General features: G+C 44.3%; 1 protein-coding gene across 1 annotated transcript in view; it reads right to left on the bottom strand.

Moving 5' to 3' along the window:
* The window catches only part of LOC122922191 (protein delta homolog 1-like), a 35,274-nt gene that overhangs the window by 3,347 nt on the left and 13,103 nt on the right, over nt 1–18,824 (bottom strand). The window contains exons 3-5 of the mRNA XM_044272710.1: nt 5,598–5,658; nt 5,300–5,430; nt 3,807–3,948 (exon numbers count right to left, since the gene is read on the bottom strand). Coding sequence (XP_044128645.1) covers nt 3,807–3,948; nt 5,300–5,430; nt 5,598–5,658 — 334 coding nt within the window. The remainder of the gene's footprint in view (nt 1–3,806; nt 3,949–5,299; nt 5,431–5,597; nt 5,659–18,824) is intronic.

Here is an 18,824-nt window from a genome sequence, read left to right as displayed (position 1 = left end):
GTACAGAATATAACTACTATTAATACTTGCCCCTATGTACAAGAATATAACTACTATAATACTGCTCCTATGTAAAAGTATATAATACTATAATACTGCTCCTATGTACAAGAATATACACTACTTATAATACTGCCACCTATGCACAAAGAATATAATACTACTATAAACTGCCTCCTATGTACAAGATATAACTACTATAATACTGCTCCTATATACAAGAAATATAACTAGGTAATACTGCCTCTTGTACAAAGATATAACTACTATAATACTGCCTCCTATGTACAGGCATATTAACTACTATAATACGGCTCCTATGTACAATAATATAACTATATAATACTTCTCCTAATGTTACAAGAATAGAAATACTATAATACCTGACTCCTATATACAAGATAGAACTACTATAATACTGCTTCCTATGTCAAGAATATAACTACTATAATACTGCCTACCATATGCTACAAGAATATAACTACTATAACACTGCTCCTATGTACAAGAATATACTACTATAATACTGCTCCTATGAACCAGATATAACTACTATAACACTGCTCCTATGTACAGAGAATATAACTACTATAATACTGCCATGGTACAAGAATATAACTACTATAATACTGCCACCTATGCACAAGAATATAACTACTATAATACCTGCCTCTATGTACAAGAATATAACTACTATATACTGCTCCTATGTACAAGAATATAACTACTATAATACTGCCACCTATGCACAAGAATATAACTACTAGAATACTGCCTCCTATGTACAAGAATATAACTACTATAATACTGCTCCTATGTACAAGAATATAACTACTATAATCTGCTCCTATGTACAAGAATATAACTACTATAATACTGCTCCTATGTACAAGAATATACTATAATACCTGCTCCTATAGCAAGATATAACTACTATAATACGCTCCTATGTACAAGAATATACTACTATAATACTGCATCCTATGCACAAGATATAACTACTATAATACTGCCACCTATGCACAAGAATATAACTACTATAATACTGCCTCCTATGTACAAGAATATAACTACTATAATACTGCCTCCTATGTACAGGAATATAACTACTATAATACTACTATAATACTGCTATAATACTGCTCCTATGTACAAGAATATAACTACTATAATACTGCCTCCTATGTACTCCCAGTATGAGGCGCAGAACGTGGCGCAGGTTCAGAGATCAGGCGGGGATATTGTTAGCTGTTTAGAAGGACAGTAGACATTTTAATTGGATCTGAATTTCAAATGTCTAAACAGCTAATGAGACAAGCGGAACAGTCGTCCTTAGAACAGGAGACAGCTTGGTGTCCTGCGGTTTGTAGAACATTGGGGCCACGTCCTGGAGATTCAGGAACCTGGCAAACATTCTCCAGGATTTATAGGTACATCACAAATTATAATCACTGCACTGAATACTGATGCAGCCAGGGCAGCAGTTCTCTGATACACTTATACTCATGCATTAGGTTTTTACTGAGCACAAGAGACCATGAACCTCACAACTCAGTGATAAGTTTAATCAACTTTGTTGTTGTTTTTTCCTTTGAAAGTTTTAATGATAGCATAAAACTAATACCAAGATATACCTGATCTCAGCCACAATGACACCATGAGTGCTTTATATAAGAATTACCCTGTTTTGTAAGGGTATTTTACATATATATATAAGTACTGATTGGTTCTGTCCCCTTTATTATTATATTATTTTCTATGTTCTTTGTAATGATATTCCTTGTAATGTAGTTAGTTAGGAATAAGTAGATGACATACACAAACTGCCCAATGTGCTGAGAAGGCAACATTCCTGAGTGATTATCTCAGTTAATTGTAACTCCATCGAGAACACCATCCAGGAAGGGGGCTGTGGGTCTGTCTGTCTCTTGTATCACCATGGGGCAGAAGTCCTCCCAATATTGTACTGTGCAGGCCATGTGATTGATTATTAATTGTTCTGTATGTGATTTGTCTGTTTTACCTTATATTTAATATTATATTTATATCACCTATTTATTCTCAAATCATCCAATGCACAATAAAACACTTGATGTCAGGAGTGGGATTTGAGCAGATGAATACGTTTATTGTTGATGGTGTGATACATAGAGAGGGTAGTTTGGTGCCGTCACTCCGAATTGAATCCTGGGCATTTGCTGGAATGTGATCATCTGCAGTCAGATTATTAATTGTTTCATTGGTTCACTACATTACAAGGAATTTCATTACAAAGAATATAGAAAGTGATTTATAATTATAGGAGACGGAACCAATCAGCACTTGCCCTTACAACACATACCCTAGATGGGACCCATATAGCTACCTTGACTACATTGTAAAAAATACTATGCATTTCATGCATTTTTTTACTTGCATTTTTGTCTGTGGTTGCCAGAAAAACATTGCACCCAGAGAATGCTGTGATTTGAAAAGAAAAAAAACACCAAGGAAAAAATATGTAAACTGTCTTGAAACACCACCACAAAAAAAGCTGTTTCTATTTGGAGCTTTATAACTTCCTATTGGTCAACATGTAAAATCTGGTGCTGCAGCAATTTTTTGCTAGCAAAAAAAAAAAGCTGAGAAAAAAACATGACATTTGACATTTTCACATAGTTTTTGGGTGTACTTGTTTTTTTTTTTTTTTTTTTGTCCAAAAGCACATCCATAAACACCTGACTTGTGCAGCATTATTTAAGACTTTTTGTGGCACTTAGGGCCTTATGGTGTGCTTGAGCATTGACCATTTTTAATCTTTTATTTTTTTTCTTACATAGGAAAGTGCATACCCCTGTAATGTCTACAGCAGTATGCAAAAAATGCATTGGTAAAGAAAAGTCGTTAAAAATGTAACACTCTTTGGCACATACATTTTTTAAAATATGTCAAAATAAAAGCAAAACAATGCACGTCTATGGGAAAAAATACAAGAAATCAAAGAAAAAAATGCCAGAACATGACGCATAAAAAAAAAAAAAGACTGCTACGAAAAATGCCCGCATGTGCTGCGTTTAATCATCTTAATTATCTGAGGCTGCATTTACACTCTTCGGTGGCGGCATAAAACTCCACCCACATGCAGCGGTCAATGGGCTCAGGATTTTAAAAATAAGGTCTTGGCTTTTCTTGCAAAATTGTGCAGCCACATGGATGTGCGGGGTCCCATCCGCATGCAAATTATATTGAATCAGGCAGCCTGATCATCTCGGAGATGTGAATGCAGCCTTATTTTCACAAGATCCTTCTAATTAAAATGTATTTCCCTTAATAATTGGCTTCCTCCTGTCTCCACCATCATGCCGGTGTCTGGCATTATATGAACCTGCCCAACCTAAGCAGTATATGTACTATGCCTAACTCGGGGCAGGAGGGGCGGAGCTTCAGTTTTACTGAAGTAACCCTTTCATTTCATCTACTAAGTTTCGCACAGACCTGTCACTTACCAGTAGGAGGAGCGCCGGCCGGCCACAGACAGCGCAGGTAAGTATAAGCTAAGTAACCATGGCAGCCAGGACTGCAGTAGCGTCCTGGCTGCCATGGTAACCGATCGGAGCCCCAGAGATTAACTGGGACTCTGATCGGAAATGCCGCTCCGCTGCCACCAATGGTCGTGAAAACTCAGATCTGAAAAAGCTGTTATGCAGACAGATCCGCACTGAACGGATACCATCGTTTGCATTTATGGGTGCGGATCCGTCTGTGCAGATACCAGACGGATCCGCGCCTAGCGCAAGTGTCAAAGTAATTTAAAAGCGATCAGTTACCCATTCGTATTGCAGGGTCCCCTTTTAACCATGCAGTTTCTTCCTGTAAATCCCGGAGCACAGAGGCAGATGTATCCACCATCACCCGTTTCGATGCAAGTAGAGTTACTGGAACAGGGAACAGCAGCACATGGATGGATATCTGCAGGAAATACACATACGTTACATTTCTAATACACTACAGCGAACTGCTCCAGTCATGTACCTCTGCTCCGTTCACACACAAAGCTGTATTCAAAATTCAGCTCTTTGTACCTTTATGGGGGTTTCTCATGTGTTTTTGTAATTGGATTGAGTTTGCTATTTCTGCCTTGGGTGCTCATACACCAGGGATGTAGCAAAAGGGGATGTAGGGGTAGAGGACACAACTGGGCCATAGAACTGAAAAGCCCCAAGGCCCTTATACCACATGAGATACCAACAGAGTGGCACATAGTAGGTTGGCAGCTCTATTATGGATTTTGGTTTGGGCCTCAGGAGCTCTAAGTCACTCCTCTGCCAAGCACCTTATCCAAACCTGGCTGGGCACAGCTGGCACGCACTGCTCTGTGATGGGGCAGGTATAGCTAATATGAGGGGCAAAAGGTGTAATTTATAAATAACACCAAAAATATTATTGAAACCCAGAGAGGAAAAGAAATCTGTAAAACAAATTTCCAGCCTAAACTGCAGGTGGCGCTGTTGTCACAGTTTTCCTTTGCTTTAGCTGGTAGTGTGTGTTTCATGCATCAGATATGAGATGCATTCCTGTAAATTGAGTTTTTCTATTGGTAGCATTCATTGCTCAATGGGGCCTGATCATTGGATTATTAGATTTTCTAGATTATCAGACATGGAAAAATATATAAAACTGGTTTTAAAGGTAGAGAAATCTCCTCACTGATTCTTTCTATTCAGTAATGTCCCATATGATATTGCATATCTGTGCAGAATGAAAACCAGACTTTCTGAATTATTATTTCCAGATTAACGGATTTTTATTGTAGTAATAATAATTAGCAGATTATGAATAGTTCCCATTATTAAAGGGATTGTCTCATTACAAAAACGTATCCCCTATCCGCAGGATAGAGGATAAATGATCGGCCAGGGTCTGACCTCTGGGGTTCCTGCCGATCACAAGAACGGGGGCCCGTCTTCCCTGACTTGGATGGAGCTGCGGACATGCATGAGCGTTTCCGCTCCATTCATCTCTATGGGTCTGCCAGGGATACTTGAACACTTGGCCATCCCCTGCAGTCCCATTAAAATGCGTGTCTGCTGGTGAACTCAAATGGGAGAACAAGAGCCCCTAATCTGGTGATCTGCGGGGGTCCCAGCAGCCTGACCCCTCCCAATCTGACACATCCTGTGAATAGGGAGTTGTTGTTGTAATGCATAGTATGTAAATTCATTATGAGAGGTTTCAAGAGACACTAACAACCAGTTTTTTAATCAAATTATTAAAAATGCTATTTTTGAGTATTGGGAATTTGTATAAATGATTCGAGCACCAATGTTGCAGTGGCTCCCGATCCAGCCCTCGTCGCAGATACACTGCCAGGGTTTATTACAACTTCCATGGACACAACCAGGGAATGGGATACACTGGTCACAGAACGGTCCTTTCCAGCCAGTGTGACACCTGCAAAAAAGAAAAGAAAAACAAGACTTAAAGGAACACTCCATCAAAAATTGATACACTGTGCTATACCTAGTACGGGGCACAAGGGGGCAGAGCACGATACTGAATCCTAGAACACAAATGATACAATGCCTATTGTTAAAGTATGTCTCCTGCACAGTACACACCTGCATTCTCCAGGACCCTCGCAGTAGCCATTTGTCGGGTGGCAGCCTTCCCTGCATGCTCCTAGAAGACACATATTACACAGCAGGTTATAATAATTTACCTTACAGTTATACATATATTCAGTCCCTGGCTGTGCACTGGTTACGTGCACTCTTCCAGGCTCCTGTTCTTGAGCAAATGGTGCAGCTGTTCCATGACAGCCGCTCCATTCTCTGTGATCCAACAGAAGCAACACGCATTAAATTAAGGGGTGCCATAGCTGTTTTTGCTCTCCGCAAATTGCGGATCCATAAAACACGGATCGCCATCCCTGACCATATGTACTTCATGGGTGAGTTATAGATATCTTTATTTGGTGTTATTATTTGCCACTGGTACATAAGTGTTGCGTTACGATTTTTATATAGATGTTGAAATATAGAAATCATGTATTCGGTGTCAGTGTCTTTGTCACTAGTTACAGCTGTACATAGTACCATGTGTCCTGTGTAGGTCTTGGATGGCGTCATTTCTGTCACCTCTCTTATATCATGTGATTTTAGAAATCTTTCAATAATTTTTTGTATACTGCAATAAAGAATTATGTTATGTATTGGGTACATTGTGGGCTCTATTTTATTGTGTAGGTTTTCTGTGTGCCATCTACATTTTGGGGAACGAAACGTCCTGCCCTCTATAGGGTATCCATAATACAGACATACAGATTAGCAGTGTGCTGTACCCATCTTTTGCAGGCCCATTGAAGATTATGGATCCGCATCCAACCCGCAAAAAATGCGGACAAGAACAGCCGTCGTGTGCAAGAAACCTTTCCCTACAGCAAGTCTTTTCTTAACCAGACCCCTCCATATACCCCACCCTACAAGGGCTCAAAAAAAATAATTTGCAGCATGAGGAGGTTATCAATTAGCATTTTCGGTAACCCTTTCCAGACATCCAATAATTAAAAAGCACTCCCCATCAAAATTACAAAAATTCATCTTAAAAGCAAATTCACTGTTCTTTAAATGGCAAGAATACGTTCTTCAATAATACGAACTTAAAATACTAATCGATTATGTACGGTCTTGAAAATATTGTACTATTATGTTTACAGCTCCTTTGCAGACCTATGTGTCTCCATGGTTACAGGCCTCAAACAAACCCTATGCAGTCGGGCACTGTTGTCATACTCTCATCCATCGGTAGGTTAGCAAGAGGCAAAACGGAAGGGACTGCAAAAATCAGACTGTCAACACATGCTTTGTTTGTAGCCACGGTAACACATGTCTGCATATGAGCTGTGTGCATTAAACTGTATAACTGTATAAGAATTTTATTTAAAGGGGCTCGTTACATTTGACGATCTATCCTCAGAATCGATCATCAGTATCTGATCAGCAGGGGACCTCCACCGATCAGCTGGAAGAAGAAGGTAGTGGGACTCGCAGTAGTGCTGCAGCCTTCTCGCTGCTTCCCACAGGCCAGTGACGTCACAACTATGTCACGTGGCCAAACGCAGCTCAGCCCCATTGAAGTGAATGTTGCTGAGCTGCAGTGAAAGAGTTGTGATGTCACTGGCCTGCGGGAAGCAGCAAAAACTGTGAGCGCCACTGCCTTCTCAAACAGCTGATCAGCGGGGGTCCCAGGGGTCAGACCCCTGCTGATCAGATGCTGATAATCTATCTAAGGGTCCATTCACAAATCCATAAATGTGTCCGCATTCGTTCTGCAAATTGCGGAACGGGTGCGGACCCATTCATTCTCTATGGGGCAGGAATGGAGGCGGACAAGAATAGGCAGTTCTATTGGGGTGCCGGCCGGGTGTATTGCAGAGCCGCAATACACTATGGACATGTGAATGGACCCTAAAGGATACATTATCAGGAAGAAAAAGGTAAAGAAAGGTAAAAGGTATTGATGGCAAAGTATAACCAACCTCTTAAGGCCACCTGCACATGTTGCGGAATACGTGCGTTTTTTTCCTCGCGGATTCCAGTGCAGAAAAACCGCAGCGTATTACAGTATATGAGAAAGTGTATGAGATTCCACAAATGTTCGCAGATATTAACCTGCATTTCAGATTTCGTAATTTGCAGCATGTCCATTATATTTGTGGTTGTAGCTGCGGATTTCACCCTTTTCAATGGAAGGATGAGATCTGCGGCAAAACCACATCAAATACGTACCAAAAACCGCTGTTAGACATCGCAGATTTTGGTGCGGACATGCTGCAGAAACGCACATAAGTCCTTACAGAAATGAGTGGATCTTATTTACATTCACCCGTACCTGTGTGCAGGTGGCCTAAATTTGATTTTTGTCTTGGAAAGCTCACACATCTTTTCAAGACTACTGAAAATCTCCCTAATTATTCCTGCTGATGTGTAGGGATCTTACGCCTGATGGGTGTGATCACCATCTATGTAGAAGACAGAATTTACCGCCAGATTGTTGTTGATGCTCAGCCGCCCCTCTCACTAGACAGCACATGATATACAGTAATGTCCTCTGCTGCCAATCGTCTGCACAGCCAGGGATTAAATATTCTCCTATAATGGTGTCGTATAAAGACGGCAAATGGGCCGTCACTTCCAGGGGTTGGTGCTGCACAGTCTGCCAGGATTTACATGAATGAATGTAAAATTTTGATTGGCTCCTATCATTTAAATACTGATTGGCTCTTTGTGTTTTAATACTGAAAAAAAAATAATACTTTGAAAAAAATAATTTTTGTTTTCATCGCCACATTCTGACCCCCTATAACTTTTTTATAGTTATGTCTACTAGAGATGGCCTTGCGGTTCACCCGGCGGTCGTTTTGCGGCGAACTTTGCGCGTTTGCGGTTCACCGAACATGCGAACATATGGCGATATCCGCCGGCGCCATATTTTTTTGCATTGTGCCCAACTTTGAATTATGACACATCCATCAAGTGGGACAGGACAGCCAATTGAGATGTTTCAGCACATGAACACCCCCCCCCCCCCTATCAAAGAACACAATCTGTTTTGCCACAGAAAGTATATTATAGTGCATTTGTATTGTGCAGCAGTTGTGTGCTGTTCTGCTGCAATACCGCAGCTATATAGAAGGACAAACGCTATTGGAACAACTAATTGCAACGGGTGTGATATACCTGTTGCCCCAAAGAAACAGGGTGGTGTGATATAACAGTTGTGTCCCCCCCAAAAATTTGAGGGGTGTGATATACCTGCTACCACAAAATACTGATTAAGGGGTTTGATTTACTTGTTTCGACCAAATATTGATTGAGGCCTGCGATATACCTGCTTCCACAAATACTGCTCTTCTCTAGGGACTTAGGCACAGGGTCATTTTGAAAATGACAGGCAGAGGAAGAGGCAGGCTGAAGCTGGCACAATTTGCCATGGAACTCTAAAACTTAATGAGGCATGGATCTCAGAGGAATTCCACACCTGTGACGACCACTAGAGTTGAGCGAACACCTGGATGTTCGGGTTCGAGAAGTTCGGCCGAACATCCCGGAAATGTTCGGGTTCGGGATCCGAACCCGATCCGAACTTCGTCCCGAACCCGAACCCCATTGAAGTCAATGGGGACCCGAACTTTTCGGCACTAAAAAGGCTGTAAAACAGCCCAGGAAAGAGCTAGAGGGCTGCAAAAGGCAGCAACATGTAGGTAAATCCCCTGCAAACAAATGTGGATAGGGAAATGAATTAAAATAAAAATTAAATAAATAAAAATTAACCAAAATCAATTGGAGAGAGGTTCCATAGCAGAGAATCTGGCTTCCCGTCACCCACCACTGGAACAGTCCATTCTCAGATATTTAGGCCCCGGCACCCAGGCAGAGGAGAGAGGTCCCGTAACAGACAATCTGTCTTCATGTCAGCAGAGAATTAGTCTGCATGTCATAGCAGAGAATGAGGCTTCACGTCAGCCACCACTGCAACAGTCCATTGGCATATATTTAGGCCCAGCACCCAGGCAGAGGAGGGAGGTCCCGTAACAGAGAATCTGTCTTCATGTCAGCAGAGAATTAGTCTGCATGTCATAGCAGAGAATGAGGCTTCACGTCAGCCACCACTGCAACAGTCCATTGGCATATATTTAGGCCCAGCACACACACAGGCAGAGGAGAGAGGTCCCGTAACAGAGAATCTGGCTTCATGTCAGCAGAGAATCAGTCTGCATGTCATAGCAGAGAATGAGGCTTCACGTCAGCCACCACTGCAACAGTCCATTGGCATATATTTAGGCCCAGCACACACACAGGCAGAGGAGAGAGGTCCCGTAACAGAGAATCTGTCTTCATGTCAGCAGAGAATTAGTCTGCATGTCATAGCAGAGAATGAGGCTTCACGTCAGCCACCACTGCAACAGTCCATTGGCATATATTTAGGCCCAGCACCCAGGCAGAGGAGGGAGGTCCCGTAACAGAGAATCTGTCTTCATGTCAGCAGAGAATTAGTCTGCATGTCATAGCAGAGAATGAGGCTTCACGTCAGCCACCACTGCAACAGTCCATTGGCATATATTTAGGCCCAGCACCCAGGCAGAGGAGGGAGGTCCCGTAACAGAGAATCTGGCTTCATGTCAGCAGAGAATCAGTCTTCATATCATAGCAGAGAATCAGGCTTCACGTCACCCACCACTGTAAGAGTCAATTTTCATAAATTTAGGCCCAGAACCCAGGCAGAGGAGAAAGGTCCCGTAACAGACAATCTGGCTTCATGTCAGCAGAGAATCAGTCTTCATATCATAGCAGAGAATCAGGCTTCACGTCACCCACCACTGCAACAGTCCATTGGCATATATTTAGGCCTAGCACACAGGCAGAGCAGAGAGGTCCCGTAACAGACAATCTGGCTTCATGACAGCAGAGAATCAGTCTGCATGTCATAGCAGAGAATGAGGCTTCACGTCAGCCACCACTGCAACAGTCCATTGGCATATATTTAGGCCCAGCACCCAGGCAGAGGAGGGAGGTCCCGTAACAGAGAATCTGTCTTCATGTCAGCAGAGAATTAGTCTGCATGTCATAGCAGAGAATGAGGCTTCACGTCAGCCACCACTGCAACAGTCCATTGGCATATATTTAGGCCCAGCACCCAGGCAGAGGAGGGAGGTCCCGTAACAGAGAATCTGTCTTCATGTCAGCAGAGAATTAGTCTGCATGTCATAGCAGAGAATGAGGCTTCACGTCAGCCACCACTGCAACAGTCCATTGGCATATATTTAGGCCCAGCACCCAGGCAGAGGAGGGAGGTCCCGTAACAGAGAATCTGGCTTCATGTCAGCAGAGAATCAGTCTTCATATCATAGCAGAGAATCAGGCTTCACGTCACCCACCACTGTAAGAGTCAATTTTCATAAATTTAGGCCCAGAACCCAGGCAGAGGAGAAAGGTCCCGTAACAGACAATCTGGCTTCATGTCAGCAGAGAATCAGTCTTCATATCATAGCAGAGAATCAGGCTTCACGTCACCCACCACTGTAAGAGTCAATTTTCAAAAATTTAGGCCCAGAACCCAGGCAGAGGAGAAAGGTCCCGTAACAGACAATCTGGCTTCATGTCAGCAGAGAATCAGTCTTCATATCATAGCAGAGAATCAGGCTTCACGTCACCCACCACTGTAAGAGTCAATTTTCATAAATTTAGGCCCAGAACCCAGGCAGAGGAGAAAGGTCCCGTAACAGACAATCTGGCTTCATGTCAGCAGAGAATCAGTCTTCATATCATAGCAGAGAATGAGGCTTCACGTCAGCCACCACTGCAACAGTCCATTGGCATATATTTAGGCCCAGCACCCAGGCAGAGGAGGGAGGTCCCGTAACAGAGAATCTGTCTTCATGTCAGCAGAGAATTAGTCTGCATGTCATAGCAGAGAATGAGGCTTCACGTCAGCCACCACTGCAACAGTCCATTGGCATATATTTAGGCCCAGCACCCAGGCAGAGGAGGGAGGTCCCGTAACAGACAATCTGGCTTCATGTCAGCAGAGAATCAGTCTTCATATCATAGCAGAGAATCAGGCTTCACGTCACCCACCACTGCAACAGTCCATTGGCATATATTTAGGCCTAGCACACAGGCAGAGCAGAGAGGTCCCGTAACAGACAATCTGGCTTCATGACAGCAGAGAATCAGTCTTCATATCATAGCAGAGAATCAGGCTTCACGTCACCCACCACTGTAAGAGTCAATTTTCATAAATTTAGGCCCAGAACCCAGGCAGAGGAGAAAGGTCCCGTAACAGACAATCTGGCTTCATGTCAGCAGAGAATTAGTCTGCATGTCATAGCAGAGAATGAGGCTTCATGTCAGCCACCACTGCAACAGTCCATTGGCATATATTTAGGCCTAGCACACAGGCAGAGGAGAGGTTCATTCAACTTTGGGTAGCATCGCAATATAATGGTAAAATGAAAATAAAAATAGGATTGAATGAGGAAGTGCCCTGGAGTCCAATAATATATGGTTATGGGGAGGTAGTTAATGTCTAATCTGGACAAGGGACGGACAGGTCCTGTGGGATCCATGCCTGGTTCATTTTTATGAACGTCAGCTTGTCCACATTGGCTGTAGACAGGCGGCTGCGTTTGTCTGTAATGACGCCCCCTGCCGTGCTGAATACACGTTCAGACAAAACGCTGGCTGCCGGGCAGGCCAGCACCTCCAAGGCATAAAAGGCTAGCTCTGGCCACGTGGACAATTTAGAGACCCAGAAGTTGAATGGGGCCGAACCATCAGTCAGTACGTGGAGGGGTGTGCACACGTACTGTTCCACCATGTTAGTGAAATGTTGCCTCCTGCTAACACGTTGCGTATCAGGTGGTGGTGCAGTTAGCTGTGGCGTGTTGACAAAAGTTTTCCACATCTCTGCCATGCTAACCCTGCCCTCAGAGGAGCTGGCCGTGACACAGCTGCCTTGGCGACCTCTTGCTCCTCCTCTGCCTTGGCCTTGGGCTTCCACTTGTTCCCCTGTGACATTTGGGAATGCTCTCAGTAGCGCGTCTACCAACGTGCGCTTGTACTCGCGCATCTTCCTATCACGCTCCAGTGCAGGAAGTAAGGTGGGCACATTGTCTTTGTAGCGTGGATCCAGCAGGGTGGCAACCCAGTAGTCCGCACAGGTTAAAATGTGGGCAACTCTGCTGTCGTTGCGCAGGCACTGCAGCATGTAGTCGCTCATGTGTGCCAGGCTGCCCAGGGATAAGGACAAGCTGTCCTCTGTGGGAGGCGTATCGTCATCGTCCTGCCTTTCCCCCCAGCCACGCACCAGTGATGGACCCGAGCTGCGTTGGGTGCCACCCCGCTGTGACCATGCTTCATCCTCATCCTCCTCCACCTCCTCCTCATCCTCGTCCTCCTCGTCCTCCAGTAGTGGGCCCTGGCTGGCCACATTTGTACCTGGCCTCTGCTGTTGCAAAAAACCTCCCTCTGAGTCACTTCGAAGAGACTGGCCTGAAAGTGCTAAAAATGACCCCTCTTCCTCATCCTCCTCCTCCTCCTCCTCCTGGGCCACCTCCTGTTCCATCATCGCCCTAAGTGTTTTCTCAAGGAGACATAGAAGTGGTATTGTAACGCTGATAACGGTGTCATCGCCACTGGCCATGTTGGTGGAGTACTCGAAACAGCGCAACAGGGCACACAGGTCTCGCATGGAGGCCCAGTCATTGGTGGTGAAGTGGTGCTGTTCTGTAGTGCGACTGACCCGTGCGTGCTGCAGCTGAAACTCCACTATGGCCTGCTGCTGCTCGCACAGTCTGTCCAGCATGTGCAAGGTGGAGTTCCACCTGGTGGGCACGTCGCATATGAGGCGGTGAGCGGGAAGGCCGAAGTTACGCTGTAGCGCAGACAGGCGAGCAGCGGCAGGATGTGAACGCCGGAAGCGCGAACAGACGGCCCGCACTTTATGCAGCAGCTCTGACATGTCGGGGTAGTTGTGAATGAACTTCTGCACCACCAAATTCAGCACATGCGCCAAGCAAGGGATGTGCGTCAAATTGGCTAGTCCCAGAGCTGCAACGAGATTTCGCCCATTATCACACACCACCAGGCCGGGCTTGAGGCTCACCGGCAGCAACCACTCGTCGGTCTGTTGTTCAATACCCCGCCACAACTCCTGTGCGGTGTGGGGCCTGTCCCCCAAACATATGAGTTTCAGAATGGCCTGCTGACGTTTACCCCGGGCTGTGCTGAAGTTGGTGGTGAAGGTGTGTGGCTGACTGGATGAGCAGGTGGAAGAAGAGGAGGAGGAAGCCGAGAAGGAGGAGGTGGCAACAGGAGGCAAAGAATGTTGCCCTGCGATCCTTGGCGGCGGAAGGACGTGCGCCAAACAGCTCTCCGCCTGGGGCCCAGCTGCCACTACATTTACCCAGTGTGCAGTTAGGGAGATATAGCGTCCCTGGCCGTGCTTACTGGTCCACGTATCTGTGGTTAGGTGGACCTTGCCACAGATGGCGTTGCGCAGTGCACACTTGATTTTATCGGATACTTGGTTGTGCAGGGAAGGCACGGCTCTCTTGGAGAAGTAGTGGCGGCTGGGAACAACATACTGTGGGACAGCAAGCGACATGAGCTGTTTGAAGCTGTCTGTGTCCACCAGCCTAAATGACAGCATTTCATAGGCCAGTAGTTTAGAAATGCTGGCATTCAGGGCCAGGGATCGAGGGTGGCTAGGTGGGAATTTACGCTTTCTATCAAATGTTTGTGAGATGGAGAGCTGAACGCTGGCGTGTGACATGGTTGAGACGCTTGGTGACGGAGGTGGTGGTGGTGGTGTTGGTGGTACATCCCCTGTTTGCTGGGCGGCAGGTGCCAACGTTCCTCCAGAGGCGGAGGAAGAGGCCGAGGCGGCAGCAGCAGAATAGGCCGAGGCGGCAGCAGCAGAAGAGGTAGCAGGGGGAGCCTGAGTGACTTCCTTGGTTTTAAGGTGTTTACTCCACTGCAGTTCATGCTTTGCATGCAGGTGCCTGGTCATGCAGGTTGTGCTCAGGTTCAGAACGTTAATGCCTCGCTTCAGGCTCTGATGGCACAGCGTGCAAACCACTCGGGTCTTGTCGTCAGCACATTGTTTGAAGAAGTGCCATGCCAGGGAACTCCTTGAAGCTGCCTTTGGGGTGCTCGGTCCCAGATGGCGGCGGTCAGTAGCAGGCGGAGTCTCTTGGCGGCGGGTGTTCTGCTTTTGCCCACTGCTCCCTCTTTTGCTACGCTGTTGGCTCGGTCTCACCACTGCCTCTTCCTCCGAACTGTGAAAGTCAGTGGCACGACCTTCATTCCATGTGGGGTCTAGGACCTCATCGTCCCCTGCATCGTCTTCCACCCAGTCTTGATCCCTGACCTCCTGTTCAGTCTGCACACTGCAGAAAGACGCAGCAGTTGGCACCTGTGTTTCGTCATCATCAGAGACATGCTGAGGTGGTATTCCCATGTCCTCATCATCAGGAAACATAAGTGGTTGTGCGTCAGTGCATTCTATGTCTTTCACCGCTGGGGAAGGGCTAGGTGGATGCCCTTGGGAAACCCTGCCAGCGGAGTCTTCAAACAGCATAAGAGACTGCTGCATAACTTGAGGCTGAGACAGTTTCCCTGGTATGCATGGGGGTGATGTGACAGACTGATGGGGTTGGTTTTCAGGCGCCATCTGTGCGCTTTCTGCAGAAGACTGGGTGGGAGATAATGTGAACGTGCTGGATCCACTGTCGGCCACCCAATTGACTAATGCCTGTACCTGCTCAGGCCTTACCATCCTTAGAACGGCATTGGGCCCCACCATATATCGCTGTAAATTCTGGCGGCTACTGGGACCTGAGGTAGTTGGTACACTAGGACGTGTGGATGTGGCAGAACGGCCACGTCCTCTCCCAGCACCAGAGGGTCCACTAACACCACCACGACCATGTCCACGTCCGCGTCCCTTACTAGATGTTTTTCTCATTGTTATGGTTCACCACAACAACAAATATATTATTTGGCACAATGTATTGTATTCAAATTCAGCGGGATATAAATTTGAGGCCTAGTATTTAGGCGCTGGGTGACCGGTATGGATTTAGTGACAGAATTAGACTTGGAAATGCACAGAAGCGTGTGTGTGAAGTTATTCTGAATGACCCAATGTGCACCTTGAATATTATATACCCTTTTTGGGATAGATTTCAAATAGCTCTGATATAGCAGGAACCACTAAATTATGAAATTGCTAAATTGGGAATTGTACTTCAACCCAGAACAAAAAATGTGCTTTGACGGGCACTAAATAACTTTCCCAGCTACAACAGGACAACGGTAACGAGAGATTTAGAGGGATTTAAATTTGAGGCCTAGTATTTAGGCGCTGGGTGACAGGTATGGGTTTAGTGACAGAATTAGACTTGGAAATACACAGTAGCGGGTGTGTGTGAAGTTATTCTGAATGACCCTATGTGCACCTTCAATATTATATACCCTTTTTGGGATAGATTTCAAATAGCTCTGATATAGCAGGAACCACTAAATTATGAAATTGCTAAATTGGGAATTGTACTTCAACCCAGAACAAAAAATGTGCTTTGACGGACACTAAATATCTTGCCCAGCAACAACAGTACAGCGGTGGGTAACGAGAGATTTAGAGGGAATTAAATTTGAGGCCTAGTATTTAGGCGCTGGGTCACCGGTATGGATTTAGTGACAGAATTAGACTTGGAAATACACAGTAGCGGGTGTGTGTGAAGTTATTCTGAATGACCCTATGTGCACCTTCAATATTATATACCCTTTTTGGGATAGATTTCAAATAGCTCTGATATAGCAGGAACCACTAAATTATGAAATTGCTAAATTGGGAATTGTACTTCAACCCAGAACAAAAAATGTGCTTTGACGGGCACTAAATAACTTTCCCAGCTACAACAGGACAACGGTAACGAGAGATTTAGAGGGATTTAAATTTGAGGCCTAGTATTTAGGCGCTGGGTGACAGGTATGGGTTTAGTGACAGAATTAGACTTGGAAATACACAGTAGCGGGTGTGTGTGAAGTTATTCTGAATGACCCTATGTGCACCTTCAATATTATATACCCTTTTAGGGATAGATTTCAAATAGCTCTGATATAGCAGAAACCACTAAATTATGAAATTGCTAAATTGGGAATTGTACTTCAACCCAGAACAAAAAATGTGCTTTGACGGGCACTAAATAACTTTCCCAGCTACAACAGGACAACGGTAACGAGAGATTTAGAGGGATTTAAATTTGAGGCCTAGTATTTAGGCGCTGGGTGACAGGTATGGGTTTAGTGACAGAATTAGACTTGGAAATACACAGTAGCGGGTGTGTGTGAAGTTATTCTGAATGACCCTATGTGCACCTTCAATATTATATACCCTTTTTGGGATAGATTTCAAATAGCTCTGATATAGCAGGAACCACTAAATTATGAAATTGCTAAATTGGGAATTGTACTTCAACCCAGAACAAAAAATGTGCTTTGACGGACACTAAATATCTTGCCCAGCAACAACAGTACAGCGGTGGGTAACGAGAGATTTAGAGGGAATTAAATTTGAGGCCTAGTATTTAGGCGCTGGGTCACCGGTATGGATTTAGTGACAGAATTAGACTTGGAAATACACAGTAGCGGGTGTGTGTGAAGTTATTCTGAATGACCCTATGTGCACCTTCAATATTATATACCCTTTTTGGGATAGATTTCAAATAGCTCTGATATAGCAGGAACCACTAAATTATGAAATTGCTAAATTGGGAATTGTACTTCAACCCAGAACAAAAAATGTGCTTTGACGGGCACTAAATAACTTTCCCAGCTACAACAGGACAACGGTAACGAGAGATTTAGAGGGATTTAAATTTGAGGCCTAGTATTTAGGCGCTGGGTGACAGGTATGGGTTTAGTGACAGAATTAGACTTGGAAATACACAGTAGCGGGTGTGTGTGAAGTTATTCTGAATGACCCTATGTGCACCTTCAATATTATATACCCTTTTATGGATAGATTTCAAATAGCTCTGATATAGCAGAAACCACTAAATTATGAAATTGCTAAATTGGGAATTGTACTTCAACCCAGAACAAAAAATGTGCTTTGACGGACACTAAATATCTTGCCCAGCAACAACAGTACAGCGGTGGGTAACGAGAGATTTAGAGGGAATTAAATTTGAGGCCTAGTATTTAGGCGCTGGGTCACCGGTATGGATTTAGTGACAGAATTAGACTTGGAAATACACAGTAGCGGGTGTGTGTGAAGTTATTCTGAATGACCCTATGTGCACCTTCAATATTATATACCCTTTTTGGGATAGATTTCAAATAGCTCTGATATAGCAGGAACCACTAAATTATGAAATTGCTAAATTGGGAATTGTACTTCAACCCAGAACAAAAAATGTGCTTTGACGGGCACTAAATAACTTTCCCAGCTACAACAGGACAACGGTAACGAGAGATTTAGAGGGATTTAAATTTGAGGCCTAGTATTTAGGCGCTGGGTGACAGGTATGGGTTTAGTGACAGAATTAGACTTGGAAATACACAGTAGCGGGTGTGTGTGAAGTTATTCTGAATGACCCTATGTGCACCTTCAATATTATATACCCTTTTAGGGATAGATTTCAAATAGCTCTGATATAGCAGGAACCACTAAATTATGAAATTGCTAAATTGGGAATTGTACTTCAACCCAGAACAAAAAATGTGCTTTGACGGGCACTAAATAACTTTCCCAGCTACAACAGGACAACGGTAACGAGAGATTTAGAGGGATTTAAATTTGAGGCCTAGTATTTAGGCGCTGGGTGACAGGTATGGGTTTAGTGACAGAATTAGACTTGGAAATACACAGTAGCGGGTGTGTGTGAAGTTATTCTGAATGACCCTATGTGCACCTTCAATATTATATACCCTTTTTGGGATAGATTTCAAATAGCTCTGATATAGCAGGAACCACTAAATTATGAAATTGCTAAATTGGGAATTGTACTTCAACCCAGAACAAAAAATGTGCTTTGACGGGCACTAAATAACTTTCCCAGCTACAACAGGACAACGGTAACGAGAGATTTAGAGGGATTTAAATTTGAGGCCTAGTATTTAGGCGCTGGGTGACAGGTATGGGTTTAGTGACAGAATTAGACTTGGAAATACACAGTAGCGGGTGTGTGTGAAGTTATTCTGAATGACCCTATGTGCACCTTCAATATTATATACCCTTTTTGGGATAGATTTCAAATAGCTCTGATATAGCAGGAA

Source organism: Bufo gargarizans, chromosome 11, assembly GCF_014858855.1.
Source record: "Bufo gargarizans isolate SCDJY-AF-19 chromosome 11, ASM1485885v1, whole genome shotgun sequence".
Taxonomy (NCBI): domain Eukaryota; kingdom Metazoa; phylum Chordata; class Amphibia; order Anura; family Bufonidae; genus Bufo; species Bufo gargarizans.
Note: the sequence above shows the minus strand (reverse complement) of the source record. Positions and strands in the feature narration are given on the sequence as shown.